This window comes from Siphateles boraxobius, unplaced genomic scaffold (genome assembly GCF_051911475.1).
Source record: "Siphateles boraxobius isolate OS27281-9 unplaced genomic scaffold, OSU_SipBor_1 130, whole genome shotgun sequence".
NCBI lineage: Eukaryota > Metazoa > Chordata > Actinopteri > Cypriniformes > Leuciscidae > Siphateles > Siphateles boraxobius.
Genome location: NW_027508734.1, coordinates 19,134,513 through 19,152,931, shown reverse-complemented (window position 1 = coordinate 19,152,931; position 18,419 = coordinate 19,134,513). Strand labels below are relative to the sequence as shown.

Below are 18,419 nucleotides of genomic sequence, written 5' to 3'. Positions count from 1 at the left end.
AACAAAAACAGGCCCATTACAAGCTGACAATCACATTTTTCAAACTGTTATGTGCTAAATGAGAAAGTATGCATACAACTAACAATATTCAGCTAGTGCACTGGTTGGCTTGAGCTAACAGCTACTCTAGAGAGTATCACATCAGACATGAGGACATTAACTATGACCCCACTCAATTCTGTGAGAATAAATTCAATAAAATGCATGATTGATTGGTATTGAAATCAGCATGCAAAAACATGATCGGTGCATCACTATAAATCGTTGATTTTTTTCTTTTTATTTGTTGTTTATTTGCTTTATAACAGGCCAAACTGGGCTTACACCAAAAATATCTGTAGCCATTTGATATCAGAGGCAGGCAACCACTGCATTTTAATCATGATGCAAACAAAAATGCTACACACACGTAGCATGAGCAGTTGTTTTTTATTTGAACTAGATTGTATAATTTTAAATTGTATAATTTCAAGATTTAAAGCAAAAACAGAGTGGTCTGACTTCAGATTTGTGAAATTATGCTACATAAAACACCTGCCCAAAACAAAAACAGCAGAAGGATTAAAAAATAATAAATTAAAATGCAAATTCATTCTCTGACAGAAGGGGGCGCTTATGGAATAGCAGCGTTTATTTGGGTACCGCTGTACAAAGCAACGCTGCGCTTATAAACACTAATTTAAACTGGAGGTAAGGAAAAGATAATGCCATCAAAACTTTTTAGAAGACAGTCAGTTCCCTTCAGAGATACATTTATATAATCCCCCACCCCTAATTAAATATATATATATATATATATATATATCTTTCTTCCTATATATCAAGAATCGCGGACAGTGAGCTTGCTGTGCCTGGTAGGATACAGTATTTTCTCTCATTTTTGCGTCTGTCTTCAGCGCGTCCCGTCGCTGGCCTGTGTTTATGTCCTGACTTCTGTTTACAGACTTGGTAGTATTTCTACACAAATTACATTTCGGGAAATGATTGCGATGCTGTTTGAGTGCAAGTCCAGAATAGAGATCAGCCAAAATAAAACAAAAAACTGGTCAACAGGTGCATAGAAGTATTTTAAAATGAAATGTATTCCTCTGATGGCAAAGCTGAATTTTCAGCATCATTATTCCAGTCTTTAGTGTCACATGATCCTTCAGAAGTCCTTCTAATATGCTGATTTGGTGCTCAAGATTTCTTATTATTATAGTTGTTGAAAACAGTGCTGCATCATTTTTTGAGGATTCTTTGATGAATAGAAAGTTCAAAAGAACAGCATTTATTTGAGATAGGCCTAGAAATCTTTTGTAACATTATACAGTTATAAATGTCTTTATTGTCACTTTTGATCAATTTATCCATCCTTGAATAAATGGGAAAGCTGAGAGGTCCTTCCTATTCGGATATGTAAGGAGGATCCACAGGAACAATCAGAGCTGCTTTTTAAGCCACATAAGCTTAGAGAAAATAGTAGCATGTTTATCAGTGCAGTCAGCGTGTGTATGTTTTTATCAGTGCAGCAGTGTGAGAAATCACCAGGTGAGTCTGCAGGAAGAAAACAACATCTATACTCTCACTTTTTTAGCTGCTTCATTCAAAAAAAACAGCCTCCCACACACAGTCCTTCACATTTACTGCTGTCAAACCTATTGTGAACAAATAACTCAAACCTGTTTAGTAAACTATACCAATTTAAACTAAACCGATTTAATAAGAAAAAATATCTGACTTTAAGGGGTTATGAACTGCATTGTTTTATAATGTTTTCCTGGGTGCACTTATAATGTTAGCATGGTTTGACATAAAATGTTTTCATAATTTAGAAATAAAATACATTTTTTCCTACTCTGATTTTAGCCCTCTGATTTGAATGCTGTTTAAAGGGGCGTGTGTAAACGGCCACTGCTGTGAGTGGCTACATCTTTGCATATTAAATAAGTATTACACATAGAACTCTTTCGAAAACTTTTAGCCCGTTTTTACAATTACAGCTCTCAAGATTAACTTATCGTGAAAAGTGTAGATTATAGCATTATATTTAGATCGTGGCATGAAAGGTTGCAGTGATGAGCATTGTAGCCGATCAGACATGTTGAGCGCATGAATGCAGTGATCTCATCATTGAAACTCGATTTCTAAACTCTAACGAATGCTTTCATCATAACTAAAAGTGCAATGTGTAACAGTCCATGGAGCAAAGACGATGTAAATTAGAGATTTGTTTATATAACGAGAGTTTTGGCAAGAGTTTAGAACTCAGTCACTGATTAACTCACGCTGTGTAATTGACAGCTCCAGTGAATCTGAAGGGAGCATTCTTTGATCGCTTTCTAATTATAATTTAATCAGTTTAATGACAGATTAATTTCATCCTACTAAGAGAAACAATGTGAAGTTGACTGTCTAGTTGTTGGTTTGATTTACTGACACATAGACAAAGAACATCTGACTGTACATGAATCATTACATATCAGAAATCACTGGTCACAGATGAGGCATTAGAATTAACACAGTTACCGACATGTTGTCATATTACTGTCAAGTCCATATCATAAAAGTCTGTTTGAAAAGCCAGTGCCGAAATTGCGACTGATTTACCAAAGAATCCACAGTGAAATGTAGTGCTGAGCGGTATACCAGTTCATACCGAATACCGGTGTTTATTTTTGTTATGATATGAATATGATATGATATGAGCACTATGCGTAGCCTATGTGTTACTAAACATGACGTGAAGATGAATAGGTTAAACTATAATCGATAACGGTCAAATTATATTACAGTGTTTCCCATACATTGGTTCACAATAGCAATACTGCCCGCCACAAAAAGATTTTCCAAAAGGCTTTGACATCGTTTTATAAACATGAGCACTGCACATTTCAAAGTCAAAACGCAGCGCGGGTGTTTTTATATGAATGTATCTTTGAAGGGAACTGACTGTCTGTAGAAAAGTTTCTATGTTATTTTCATTTAATCTTTCTTTATCTTTACTGATAAACAGTGTTTCTGAGCGCTGCCCTGCTTTGTGTACATCCGTCACAAACCGCTAATTCTGCCGCTCCAAATGCGCCTCCTGCAAGCACTTCTTTTTAAACAGCCTCGAAAAACCTGTATTTATACTAGTGTGGAATTTTTCTACAATATTCACTCATGACTGTAAAATAGTGCATTTTAAGTCAATCTACTGCAGTACAACATTTCCTCTCTCAATCAGTAGAAAATGTGGTTAACACCCAGTCATGCTTGAAAAAATAAATAAAAACGTATCCCTTAAAACTCATCTTTGATCATCAAAATGTCATTTTAATGTTTAGCCTGAATGTAACTCTACACACTTGCTTCATTTAGTATACGTGGATCCCTAATTATGCAAATTAGCTCCGTCTCCACTCACTCACACCAGCTCCAGCGTAAAGATCCACTCGGCCAACTTACTGAGGTAAACGCTACACAATGGTATTGCTCTTTACAAAGTCGGATACATCATGGTAATTTATACGATTAGCCTATTGTTTGGCTGTGTTATCAAAAATCGAATAATGTGTTGCTATTTGTGTAACCATGTTCCCATTCACCATCTCAGAGTCAAAGAGCTGTCTTCTAACACTAAGCATTCTTAGAAACGCTTCAAACAACTCAGAGGAGAAAGTATATAGTTCATCATAACATCGTAATTTACATCATACACCCGCTATATTGCTAAATCTACCAGATTGTTCATATCAACAGAAAAATACCGGGATAACTTGGTTTCTCATGAGACTCCTTTGCTTCAGGGCATAGTGATGATACGCTATAAAGTCCACCAGCACGTTGACGTGATTGGATACAAGGTAGTTTGTGACGTCAGAAACACTAGCGATTTCAAACCGCGTTTTTGAAAATTTCTTTAGATCAATGCAGTTTTAAAGGGGACCTATTATGCCCCTTTTCACAAGATGTAAAATGTGTCTGTGATGTCCCCAGAGTGTGTATGTGAAGTTTTAGCTCAAAATACCCAACAGATAATTTTTTACAGCATGTTTAAATTGTCACTTTTTGAGGCTCAGAAAAACACACCGTTTTAGTTTGTGTCCCTTTAAATGCAAATGAGCGGCTGCTGCCGGCCCATAGGGCGGAGCCTCACAAGCTTGCGCTCAGTCAGGACAATCTCATCTCACGGAATGATAATATCAAAAAATAAAACTCTCAGTAGCCGTGTTCATTTCGACCCGGAGTCGGACAATAAAGCCCACAGAGCCAGATAATATATGCTGTATGGAGATTGAACAGCCCAGGTATAGTCTAGTTTAATTACGATTATAACTTGTTTTTCCATCTTTCTTTTATCCACTATTAGTACAAGCCTGTTGTAGCAGACCGCATCCGAATGTTGTAAAAATATACTGATGAGTTCAATGAAGTTTATTGTACATCACACAAAAGATGAAGCGTCAATTTCACTCTAGAAAATCACTGTAAGAGCTGAATAAACACTGTATAAGAAGTAGGGCTGCAACTAACGATTATTTTGATAATCGATTAATCGGACGATTATTTTTTCGATTAATCGATTAATCGGATAGAAATTAAATTAGATTTTTTTTTTAATTATAACTAAATAAAACCGTAAATCAGGGTATTTATGTGTAAAAGTGTACTTTAAAAAGTGCAAAAGCCACACATTGAGTTTTACTAATATCAATATTTGCATTGTTTTTAATGATAATTGCTGATGGCAAGTTGACAAACATGATTATTGCTAAAAAAATGATATCCAACATATTATGTTTTAACACAATTTTTGTTAAAACAAATTTACACAGACATGTTGTTCAGATGTGAATATCTGAACTAAAAACATCTAAAATATATAATTAATTTAATTTTTATTTAAAATTAATTATATATAAGGAATATAAGGATAAAGAATATAATATATATTATATATATAATATATAAAAGAATATAATATAAGGATAAATCGATTAAATAAATATAGAAAGACTGAAAACAATTGTGTGAATGTAGAGCCGCAGTAGATCGCGTTTGAAAAACAATTAAAACTTAGTAGACAAATGCTATAAAAAGAGAACGGAATGGATCTAACGTTACCCAGCAAGCTAACAGGCTTGAGTAAAGGACAGGAGAAATTATGCATTAGTGCACAAGCATTCGCTGAAAACCACTGAGTACAGTGACTAAAAAACAATATTTTACTGCTGCTGTTATTAACTGCCTTTGTATTTAATGCTTCACTTTGTAAACACCGTTTTAATTTAACCTATTTCTGCGGTAGCGCTATTTTAATCCATCACTTACGTTGCGAGCGAACTGATTGCACAACCTGATGCTCGAGACAAAATACAGACATCCCGGAAGTCCCGGGAGTCTCCCGCATATTGATTGCGGCTCCCTGATGCCCGCGAATTAGTTCAAACTCCCGAAATCTAGAGCGCGCAAGCAAGAGCGCGCATGCGAGACAGAAGAGACTAATTCAAACCGTGTAGCGCGCACGCTCGGCAGAGCGCCTGAGGGAGAGAGACCTTGCGTGTGTGTGCGTACCAGTAAACGCTCCCCGTGACGTAAGCAGACCAACTAATCGATAATGACATTCGTTGACAACGATTTTCATAATCGATTATAATCGATTTTATCGATTAGTTGTTGCAGCCCTAATAAGAAGTCCGCATTAAAGTATTATCCATAAACTCTCTCCCTCTCCCTTTCATTATTGTCAACATACACAGCAAAGTACAAAAAAAAAATTGTTACAACTAACAGTAAACAAATATTATACACACCTTTTCAGGGGGTGCTTAATAAACTGGTAAACTGTATATCCGTAAAACAACTCCTATGAACTGTAATAAAGTGCGCGCTCTCACTTTCATTACTGCCATGATCAATAACGTTATGCCTATCGCTCCAGTAAATAAACAGAGCTATGTGGATTACATCCAGCTTCACAACACCGACAACTTGGGAGACATTCTCGTCAGTGCAGCAATGGGGGATGTGTACAACACTCAACTCGCTGTGACCTCGATCAGGGCGGTTCTATGTTAGAACGGCAGTGTCTGTCAACACTCGTGGGCGGGGCCAGTGTCTGTCAACACTCATGGGTGGGGCCTGTGGCTTTAGTGACGTCACTAAAGGTGCATTCTGAAAACAGGTCGTTGGGAGACACTGCTTATGATTTATGGGGATTTAAATAAAAGGAGTGGGTGGATTTTTATCAGTGCTGGGTGGTTATGTACACACAATGCCATCACACATTTATGTCCAAACACCATGCAAAAGTGAATTTTGCATAATAGGTCCCCTTTAAAGAGAAAATACTCAGCAATTGTCATGGTTATCTGGACTCATTCATCTTTAGTTTCACTTTCATGGACTTTTAGTTTGTTTTCATGAGTCACACGTTTCTCCGTCTTCATCCGGTGACAGATCGACCGACCACATGGATTATACAGCGCAATTTTCTGTTATTGCTCATGAGAGCTTGGAATTTTTTTCCTTCACTGGACAATTCTGCCTTCTTGCAGTCACCAGACCTTTTACGACGAGACCCTGAAGTCATTGTTCTGGATCACGGCTAATTGCCATCACCCCATAGACCTCCCAGACATCTCGGGATTGAACTGGAGGGACACTATCATCCGGTGTCTGGATAGTGTTTTTACCCCCGGTCCAGAACACAGCCGGTTCCAGAGCCCATTCCACCACCATTGACCATGGAGGAATCATGTGTGCCCCCCGCCGACAGAGAGCTACCACCTGCCATGACGCATCAGCCAGTGCCCGAGGATAAGAGGTCAGCGCGGAACCCTCGCCCTGGAAGAGGAGCCCCCACAGTGAGTCTGACCAGGGGTGTGAGCCCACAACATAAGTGGGCAAGGGTATATTGGTAGAAATTGAGACTGAGGACTGGCTGATGGACTTCAGCGCAGAGGTATCATCTCCCACCCTATCCTGGACCCATTTCTGTTTTTTCATCGCTGTTTTTAGACAGCACAATGGACTCTTTATCTTTTTCTTTGGAACCTTCATGGCTTTTTCTAGACAGCACAGACACCTGCATGAACAAAGTATTGTTACCACCCTGTCAAATATCCAACTGCTTCCATCGACGCCTGCTCAGCCAGTCCTCAAATCCCGCCTCTGTTGGAGGTTTGCAGCCCTTGGCCATCTTCTGTAATGCCAAGAAGTCACGTTGAGCTGAAAGTCTTTCAACCACCTGAGCAGATAGATCCAGAGGCTCCGCCTCCAGCCTCAGATAGTCGTGCTCTGTCTCCGCCCGGCGACCTCTCAGCTCCATCTTGGCTCCTCCCACTTTCGGCTCCACCAGACACCCTCTGCCTTTTGACTCTACCGGTTCCCTCATCCCACTTGCTCCCCTTTGGTCAGTCGTCACTACTCCTCTGCCACGGACTTGCGGATTTTCTGCTGCACTCCACTCCTCTTTCCCTTTGGGTATGCCTGGGTCCTCCATCACGCTGGCATCGCCTCAGTCCTTGGGCAGTCTAGCTCCTCCTCAGACGATCGTTGCCACGGGATTGCCTGGACCTCCTTTGCCAGCGATTTCACTCGTCTACATTGGCTCTCCGTCTGCGCCTTGGGATCCATCGGCACTGCCTCCATCGGTTGTCTCCCAGTTGATGTAAGCCTCCAAGCCACCTTGGCTACTCCCTCCCTTGTCTGCACTGTGGGCTGTCGTCTATGGGCTCTGGGTCTGTGCCGTCGGATGCCCTTCATCATCCCCACTGGGGTCTGGTCGTCCGTATTTCACCATCAACCCATCATCTCCTTTCTTCCCTGTATCATCACCTCGGCCACCTCCAAAGCCCCCTCCATCATTCCCTCTCCTCTGCTACTAAAGAGCGGGGTTACGCCAACCGGGAGGGGGCGTTCTGTCATGGTTATCTGGACTCATTCAGCTTTCGTTTAATGTACTTTCAGTTTGTTTTTATCAGTCATGTTTCTTTGTCTTTGTTTCCTGCCACTCATATGTTCCCATGGACACTAATCTTCCACCACAGCTCCACATCATTTAGTTCGTTACCTCTGTGTATTTAGTTCCTCTGTGTTCAGAATTCAGTTGTAGGTCGATGTTTGCGTGTTGTGTGTAGGGCTGAAACAATTAGTCGACATTGTCGACAATGTCGACAATAAAAAATTGTCGACAAATATCTTTGTTGTCGAGTAGTCGTTTGATCCCACGTGACCTAATGTAAGGGCGTGCAATATCACGATTTGTCCGCTACGACGCTGTAGCGCTATGGTGTAATGCAGCCCTTACAAATGCTATTGGTAAAAGAAAAAACAGCGCGAATTATGACGGAGTGCAAAAGAATCCGAACTAGCAAGGTTTGTTTGGGAAAGTTTCACAAAACTTCAAAACAAGAATGCTGTCGTGTGCAATACATGCAAGGCGGAACTTGCTTTTCACGGGAGCACAACATGCACGTTGGAGCAACATCCCGGCAAAAGAGGAGCCGGTGAGAATTGAGTGTTCTCCAGCTATAGCTAACTAACTAGCGGTAAATCTCTTTATTAGAGAATGCAATACTACTAATACTACTAATAATATTATCAATAATAATATAATTACAGTAATGTGAGGGATTATTTTGCATTAAATAAAGCTTGATCGAGCTTAGGAGTCAGGGCTGTTTTTATTATTGTAACACTATTAGGTATTATATTCTTGTCACTTGCCTGTATTTTGTTCCATAACTTGCAAAAGGAGATGTTAGGAAGAATATCATGGCAGTTACTTTTTCATACTGTAAATTAAAAGGTGAATGAGAACGTCTCTGTCAGCTCAATTATCATGTAAAAAAAAAAGATTGTAATTTTATACTTATAATAATGGTTTGCAGATTAATATTTTACCATTCCTGAAGTAAATGTCCCTTTTTCTGTTTCAGTTCTAAGAAAAGCAGTGGGCCTATTAAACAATGCTTATAGAGCATTTGTGTGTGATTTGAGCTGAACCGAAATCTGAAAACTTAAAGAGAATGACCTGTTTAGTTGGCTCAGTTCACTAAAACAACTATTTCAAAAGCTGAACTGATTTTAATTTTTTATATTATAGTAAGAATATGTATAACTCAATGTTTTAACTAATTGAAAAAGCTGAATAATCGTTACAAACTTACTGATTAGTCTGTGAAATAATCGACGATTAGTCGATTAATCGTTCTATTAATCGATTATCAAAATAATCGTTTGTTGCAGCCCTAGTTTTGTGTTTTAACCTTTGTTTCACACTTGCTCTGTAACACTTTCTGTCAGTTCCTCAGTTTATTGTATTATTAAATCACTTCATATTGGATCCTGTGTACCTTCGTCTTCCCCCTGTGACAGCAATGGTGTTGACTTATGAATTTGCACATGGTTTGTCTTAAAGCATATTAAAAACACCACATAGACATTAAAAATTTGATTTTCACCACAGGGGGACATTTAAGAAAATAATTCACCAAGGCTGCATTTATTTGATCAAAATCACCAGTAATATTCTAAAATATTACAATTACAGTTTCATACCGAAAAATGTTCATATTTATACCGAAAACGTTCTGTACAGGTCAGTAACTAACGAATTCAGCGTTGATTTAACCACTGAATTTGTAGAACTTCTCTGTGCGCGGAACATAATTTCAAACTCAAGAGTTTCACCCCTAGAATGGGACTTTATTGTTTATATCGATTTACTTTGATGTTGCGAACACATCTGAGAAATAATGAAGGACACATAATGAGCTGGTGCTGAATAAGTGCATGATCCATGTTGTCTTAAACATGAGATGTGCTTTTATTGTAAGCTCTTCAACATCATAAACCTACATGGCTTGCCCCTACTCTCAGATACACATGTTGTTTAATGCATTTGAAATGCATTTTCTCATTGCACACCTTGTGGTTGTATACTTAACTGTAACTGTTACAACTTCACACAAGTATTTCCATTTCGCATAAAGTTTTACCCTGACAATAAGCGAGCCAACGTTTAACGTTGCAGACTTTAATGAGCGAGTGCCGGCGCGTGCATGCACGTCCAATAAATGGAGCGGACTAGAATGGAAGCGCATTAATTCTAACCTATCACCTTCTAAGCACTACATTCTAACCAACCTTCTAAGCACTTCAATATAATTAAGCACTTCATCTCTTCCCCCAATTACAAGTTTACAACAGCACCAGACTTTTTTTTAAAAGACAAACATAGTTTGTTCAGTAAACCACTTTTTAATAAAAAAGGTTGTTTTTTTCCCCTTGCTGTATACCGAAAACATACCGACCCATGACTTCAAAACCGAGGTATGTCATTTTTTTGTACCGTCACACCCCAACTTATTATTATGAAAAAAATTGTTCAGCTTAATATTTTTGTGGAATTCTTTACTGTCACTTTTGATCATTTAGATTTACTGACACTTTTGATCATTTAAGTATGTCTTAGAATGATTTTTCTGAAGGATCATATGACACTGAAAACCGGAGTAATGGCTGATGAAAATTCAGCTTTGCGTCACAAAAATAAATGATATTTTAAAGCTTATTCAAATAGAAAACCATTATTTTAAATTGTAGTAATAGTATTTCACAATATTACCATGAGCCTCTGAGCTGGACGTTGTTGTTCCTGCTTTCTCTATAGTTTTGAATCTAAAACACTCACATACGTAACCACAAGCTCTGACCATGCTATAGTCGTAAGGAATGAGAGAGCCAGTGATAAGAGCTAATATTAGCTAACATGTGATCGTGCCTTCAACAGCGCCATGCTACACTTAGTGTACTCTGAGACCATCTGAAGCGATAAAAAGGTCAGCGAGGCCTTCAACAATTTCATTTTCACGCTTTTGCTAATGAGAAACAGCCGTTACTCACAAGAAGCTCAGCTGAGCACTAAAACTATCGAGGAGGTTGATGACAATGATGTTCTTATAGTGGTAAATCACAAAGATTACAAACTACATTTACCCAACATTTTTTAAAGTTAAGGAAATAAAAGAAATAATGACAAAATTCAGCTTGACTAGTACAAAAGTATTTTTAGTAACCATTTTTAGTAACCATTAAAAAAGATTAATAAATGCTGTAAAACACATATTGCTCATAGTTAGTTCATGTTAGCTAGCTAATACATTAACTAATGTTAACAAACGAGACCTTATCACGAAATATTATTAATTAAATAATTTATTAATTAAGATCTACAAAAAGTTTAAAAATGAAAAATGACTAAAATCATCTTGACCTGTAGATTATATTATTATCATAAGATTACAATAAAACAAGAAAAAAATTATCTCCTACTAAATAATATCTGTATGAAACTCCATGAAAGGCCATATACTACACAGCTTGGATTGCATCACAATGATCTAAACTAATCCATCTTGGTCTGAGTCACATGCCTGACTGCCGCTGATCATGGCCCATGTCATGACGATAGCTTTAGATCAACCAGTCTGTTTTTGTAGTGAAGTCATCATTGTGGCACCCTGTAGCCTATACGACTTACAAATGTATAGCAGTCAAGCAATGTTAATGCATCACTGCAGTTCTGCAACCAAATTTTGACTCCAATCAAGTGTTTCCCGACAGCATAACTAATGAAGAATGTCATGCATGCACCTAACATACTGCCGCAAAGCGGTGTGTCAGGAGGCAGCGCATAGTTTCCCAATCCCATACACATACAGGAGACCGAGCAGGAGTGGAGGGACTTCCTCTTCCGGCTTCTCCATGCCATGATCATTAACCCAACATGACTCAGATGAAACCTCCCTGAGTAACACACATCTGAATGGGAAAGGCTGGAGTCAGAAAACAGCTGGGCTGTGCTTTCTCACTAGAAAAGTCTTCTAGAAATACTCCAACGGGAAGGGTTTATTTGGTTTTCTTTGGACAACTCTTGTTTTCACACATTTAGCACCTCTGAAATTTAACACAATCTTCTTATATCCCACATGAAAAAACAGCTGATTTCCTTTCTGCATGCTGAAGTGTGTGTGTTTGTTTGGTTAATGTATAATTGTAGTCTGCTTTTCATTACTATCTACAGGTGTTTTATTCAGCACATTTGCTAACCACAGATCATGATGCCAACAAATGTTGATTGTTAAGCTCAAATGTGGAACAATGTGGTTATATTATATATTTTGTAAAAAAAAAAAATATAATACTATATTCAATCATTTTGTAAAACAGCATAAAATGCAACAGTTTACGAAAGTGTTTCTCATGTCTATGAACTACATACAGCATCGCCACAGAGCTTGAACCCTAACTAGTAGGTACAATAACTCTTGCATTTCCCCTGCTATGTTTATGTTTACGTTTAGGCAGTATTTATTTTTTATATAAGGACCGGAATGTCCAACAAAATTGACCGGCTCTGAATCGGAAAGACGTGAGACTGACCGGGCAGGTCACAAGCTCCTCTTCTCTTATATCGAAATCCTCTGACATTTCTCTTTAAAAATTCTGATTTTAGACTTCTAATTTGTGACAGGTGTTTTGTTTTGCTGCGCTTAGCCTTTTCCACTTTTGGTCAATACGTCATGCGTTGGGTCAGAGGTCTGCCAGTGATAACCACACTGGAAGCCAGTGATTATAGTTTATAAAGTTATAAATATAGATTTTTTTTTATAAACGCATCACTTCGCTTCAGAAAGACTTACCCCCTAAAGTTGTATGGATTACTTTTATGATGGATGGATGTGCTTTTTTGGGCTTCAAATTCTCAGATGCTACTTACTCTCATTATAAGGCTTGGGAGAGCCAGGATATTTTATAATGTAACTCTGATTGTTTTTGGCTGAAAAAAGAAAGTCATATACACCTAGGGTGGCTTGAGGGTGAGTAAATTATGGGATGATTTTCATTTTTGGATAAACTAACCCTTTAATATACCCTGGACAAATAAACGTATGCATAATTAAATAAATTAAATAAATACATCTACCAAATTACTGCATGTCTTGATAGAAGACACACACGCCTGTTTTCATAAGTTTAATGTATTTATATAAGTAGGCTACATGAAGTACTGATTAATGGTATGAAAAGATAAACTCAAAACAAATAGTACATTTGTGTTACAAACATTCTAGTTACAATCTCTGATTAATTTTAATGCGTAAATGTTGGCAGGATACATGTTTTGCCCATGTCTGAACAATAATTGCCAAACCTGTTCCTGCATTTTTTTTTACTACAATAGCCTAATTTGGTATTGTAAAATGCCCTGTCACCAACAATTAAAATTACATGATTCTGAAATCTTCTTACACTAGAAATGCCATTTTCATTACTACAGATTTGACAGAAGAAACTACAGTAGGCTAACCAAGGTATTCGGGAAGAAACATTGTACATTTCTAAGAGACTTAGTATCAAAAAGAAAGGGGAAAAACTTCTTTCAATATTGTTTTACATACTGTTGGATTACTTTGTTATGCCGTCTTTAAATATACCTATAGTCCTTATTGCCTTTGAAAGGTCAAACAAACGTCCTATATTCAATCATTTTGTAAAACAGCATAAAATGCAACAGTTTACGAAAGTGTATCTCATGTCTATGAACTACATACAGCATCGCTACAGAGCTTGAGCCCTAACTAGTAGGTATAACTCTTGCAGTTCCCCTGCTATGTTTATGTTTACGTTTAGGCAGTATTTGTTTTGAATATAAGCGAAGAGTTAAATTGACGCAGGCCTCGCTTGGATTCCTGAACCCCCCTTGCGATTATGGGGTCCCCATTTCTGTGAGCAAAATCCACCCATTTGTGCTACACACACTCTCACATATTTCTTTAAAGGGCCGAAAACCCTCATAACATTCCGCCATCTCTCCGCTTACCTGGATAAACTGGATAGTTAAAGCTGATTTTCCGACGCCACCACCTCCGACGACCACCAGGCGATATTTCTCCTGCACTGAGCCGTCCTTCCATCCAGCCATCGGGGACACGCTGCTGCTCTCGCTCCGCTGTCTAAACACACGCACACCGAGCCACTTTACTCTGTGACAGGCCTTCAGATGGAGAATTGCAGCAGGAAAATGCGATACGGCGTTCAGGCGCTGTGTGAACTCAGTGGTAATCCGTACAAGATGAGAAAAGTACGAGCACAGTCTGTGGGAAATGTATTCACTGCTGCCTCAAGTCCATACGCCCTCGTCTAAATCGCTACCAGGCACTGACTGCCTGTACTGCAAGATGAGGGGAAGATAGGGCTAATCAGTTCAGCTAGTACACGCAGAGACGCTAGGGGGCGCACACTGATATTCCCGACTGTTTGTGTTAGTTTGTAACTCGTCATGTGAATGTATTGTTGATCTATCTCAATTACTAAATATCTAAAATTGTGTAGTATAAGTTTAAGTCTGCCACTGAGAAACACATATTATGAATATTGTCTATGGTGGTCGTGGGCTATCTTATGGCCATTCACTGCCAAGGCTGGGAGACCAGTTAAGGGATAGGCCTAGTTCACCCAAGAATGAAGATTCTGTCATAATTTACTCATCCTCATGTTGTTCAAAACCTGTATGAGTTGCTTTCTTCTGTTGAACACAAAAGAAGATATTTTGAAGAATGTTGGTAGTCAAACAGTTGATGGGCCCTATTGACTTCCATTTTTCCCCTTTCAATGGAAGTCAATGGGGCCCATCAACTGTTTGGTCATCCATGTTCTTCAAAACATCTTTTTTTGTGTTCAGCAGAAAAAAAGAAATTCATACTGGTTTGGAACAACTTGCCTTGATGGTGTGTAAATGATGACATATTTTTTGGTTGAACTATGCCTTCAAGTCCAACAAACTACATAGGCTGGTTTAAGTTTTGCTTTGCAAACATCTGCTAAAAGAATTAATGTACATTTGAATCCTCTAAATCAGTGGTTCTCAGCCAGGGCTCAAATATGCTCTAAAATAAGCTTTAAAAAAATAATATTTCTTATTTTAATTTATACCTGAACAACATTTTTATTTAAACATATATTTGAATATACATTTTGCTTATGTCAAGCGCTAAAATATTTAAAAATATATATCAAATATTAAAAAAAAAACACTTTATCAAAATATAATTTTACAAATATAAATTGCTAATTGTGAGTTAAAAAAAATATAATTTGAAACACTTAAAAATTCTGTTATCATGGAAAATTCAGTTCTTGAAACTATAGAATTATGAAATTAAACTAAATTAATTATTCAATTATTATTATGAATCATTTTAATATATTAACACTCATAGGTAAAGCTGTAGGCTTAAAAATATCCAAGCCTACGTGGGTCGTGGGGGGTCTTCAAATATTTTTTTGGACTTGGAATCAAAAAGGCCAAGAACTGCTGCTCTGTGTCACTTTACATGCTGACTATTATCCTTGTAATGTTGAAAATGAATTATCTCACTAAATGTTTTCTCTCTTTTATTGTACGTGCTATTTGTTTCCTCGTCACTTTACTCTCCTAAATAAGCTGTCAAATTCAAATTTACATTGTGGGAAACTCGTGGGAAAATTATTTTCAAATGATTTTATCCCTCTATGGAAATCTGAATAGGACAACCAGTAACACCTATGTGCGTGATAAATATAACAATTAAGTCCCTTTCATTACTTGTATGTGCAGGGTCTATAATGGAGCTGTTTATTTCCACAGCTGCAGTAGACACTACTTACTCAGGATCAGTCAATCTTAGCACAATGACTAAAAAAAAAAAACAATGTGAATCAACAGAGTAAGAATTTTTACAACATGAGGAAGCATCAGCTGTGAAATGTAAATCCTGTAAATACTACCGAACTCCATGAATGCTTTTGTTAAAGGGGTCATGACATCAGAAGTCTAATTTTCCTTGACCTTTTGACACATTAAGAGGTATTTGGACTATTTAAACATCCAGCAAGTTTCATAGCTTAAAACTTCCTCTTCATTGTAAATAAAGGAACAAGTCGGTGGTTTATTTTTAATGGTGTCAGAGTTTTTTTTTCCGGAGCATTTGATTGAAGATTGTTTTGTAAACGCAGTGTACGAGTTTACAAAGAAACATTTGTGGAAAGATGAAGCAGCCAACTGAACTTGATCTGAGGCAAAATATGACCATTTCAGACAGAGGGGCGGAATGAGTTTTGAAAATAATATATTCCCGCATTGGGTGTGATGGGTGTGAAAAATTATATAATTATAAATTATATAATTTATAATTATATAAATTATATTATAATTTAATATAATATAAATTATATTATATTATAATTTAATTATAGGCTAATAAATCATTTAAATAATAAGAAGCTCAAGGAACATATTAAAATAATAATAATAATAAACAATAATCCATGTAATGTGGTTTGCATAGCCTACTCTTTTTTTCACACTCATTGGTTTGCACACTCTCTTTAGCAGTAGGCCTACCTCAAACACAAACCGTCGTAAAGTTATTATTTGAGTAGAATTAATCAATTCCCTTTTTTCTCCTCCTCTCGCCCCAGAGGAATTCCAATTAACTCGTAATCCTGAGTTCAGAGATTCGCATGGTCCCACTGCAGCCGCCGAGAGCAAAAAAAACAACAGGAGTTCTTTCCACCTCCACAGTCCGGGGGAAAAAAGATAACCAGTGTACATATTACATAAAACATCGGAGAATAACTATTTTTCCAGGAAGAAATGTCAATCTTATCTACAGTACTTCTAAACACCCTTACAGTGTACCAGAGATCATCATTTATTCTGATTTTATTGAGAGTATAAAATCTCTGGGTGATGTCACCTCAAGAGCTTTTGCCAGCTTCACCCTTCTCATTTGAAATAACTTAATCCATATCACTACCATTCAAAAGTTTGGAGTCAGTACAGTAAGGCTGTATTTATTTGATCAAAACAGTAATATTGTGAAATAGTATAATTTATGTTTTTTATTTGAATATACTTTAAAATGTGATAGTTAATCCAGTATCATGCAAGAGGAAAATTAATAGATAATACAAGTACATCGAAAGAAAAGAAAAAAAACCCTCTTAATGCAAAAGTCAAAACTCTAAAATGATGACTCACATCTCGGAACATTTTCATTCTTACTGTGCATGTATGATTAAATGTCACCTTACTGTGCTTGTTTGTACTTTCAAAACAGAAACCGCAGCCTATAGCTTTGTCATTTTGTGATTCACCACTCAGTTAGTCATTATAATGACAAATGTGGCTGGCCAATCAGTGCAGCATTTTCAAAGGGTGCTTGATGAGAAGGCAATGATACTAAAACATCACTACAATTATACTTACATTTAGGATTTGTATAAACCAGTTAAACTGTGCCCAGATTGTAAAACTCTCCTCTTGGCCTCATGACACCACAAGTAAATATGACTATTTGATTCAAAGTGTTTTAACTGAATATCAAATATAATAAAAAAGCTTGGATTATATAGCCTCTGAATGAAACTGTTATAAGCAAGGTTTGCAATTCTGACAGAACTTATGCAGTTCTCTTGTTTTACAATCAAATGATTAGACTTCTTTGTATTGATGTGTTGAACATGCTCAAATGTTTGTCTCACGTGAGCAAGGGGAGCTGACAAGTTGCAATATTGATCAAAGTCTCGTTCTAAAATGGCATTTTCAGGAAAAGAGCTGATGTGTAAAGATGTCAAAGAAACCAATCAAGCTCCAGCTTTGTGTCACTGCTATATGGAGAGTCTTGAGTGCTTTAATTATGACTTGTGCTCAGAAGAAATGGAATAATGCTTGCAGGTGTTATTGCACAAAATTTGAAGCCGTCTGCTTTACATGTTGTGTAAACAAAATGGTGCGAATGTGCAGTACAAGCCGAACCTCTTCATTTATAGTGCTTGCTTAGAACTTTATTACCTCATTTTCATTGGCTATGATTTTATTACATGTATAATATAACACTATATAAATCTTGGAAACTCATAAAACTCCATTAATATCATTTTTATGAGTAATGTTCTTTCTTATAAAGAATAATGGAATTAAATACATGACTTGCATATACTCACATCAGCGCTATTCATGCCCATCTCTCCTACTATGCATGAACCTGGAAGCTACTTAGATCTAATGTATCATTTACATCAAAAACTGCTTCCACTGCACTCTCTGGGGTTCTTCGGACCAAATGGTCCCGAAGAATTTAAATAAAAAAATGTGTAAAATCATAGCTTCATCGGAATGGTCCGAAATTTGGTGACTTTGTTGGTACTTGGTATATGAACACCCCAAAAAATTGGGGACAGGATTTGAATAGTCTAAGTGGTTGTAAAAAAAATGGTCACACTCAGGGCCTTCGGGACCAAATGGTCCCGCCATAGGAAATGAATGGGAAATTGGCAAAAATGTGACAATACGTCACAAAAAGTTTTTTTGTGCGTACAATCTACAAATCAGCCACGATCCA

At 37.2% G+C, this 18,419-nt stretch overlaps 1 protein-coding gene across 1 annotated transcript in view; it reads right to left on the bottom strand.

The window, feature by feature from the left end:
- rras2 (RAS related 2) overlaps window positions 1-14,205 on the bottom strand; it is a 53,154-nt gene extending 38,949 nt beyond the window's left edge. Inside the window, exon 1 of the mRNA XM_077228491.1 lies at window positions 13,856-14,205. Within this exon, the coding sequence (XP_077084606.1) occupies window positions 13,856-13,957 (102 nt within the window). The 5' untranslated portion in view covers window positions 13,958-14,205. The remainder of the gene's footprint in view (window positions 1-13,855) is intronic.
- Window positions 14,206-18,419: the final 4,214 nt, after the last annotated feature.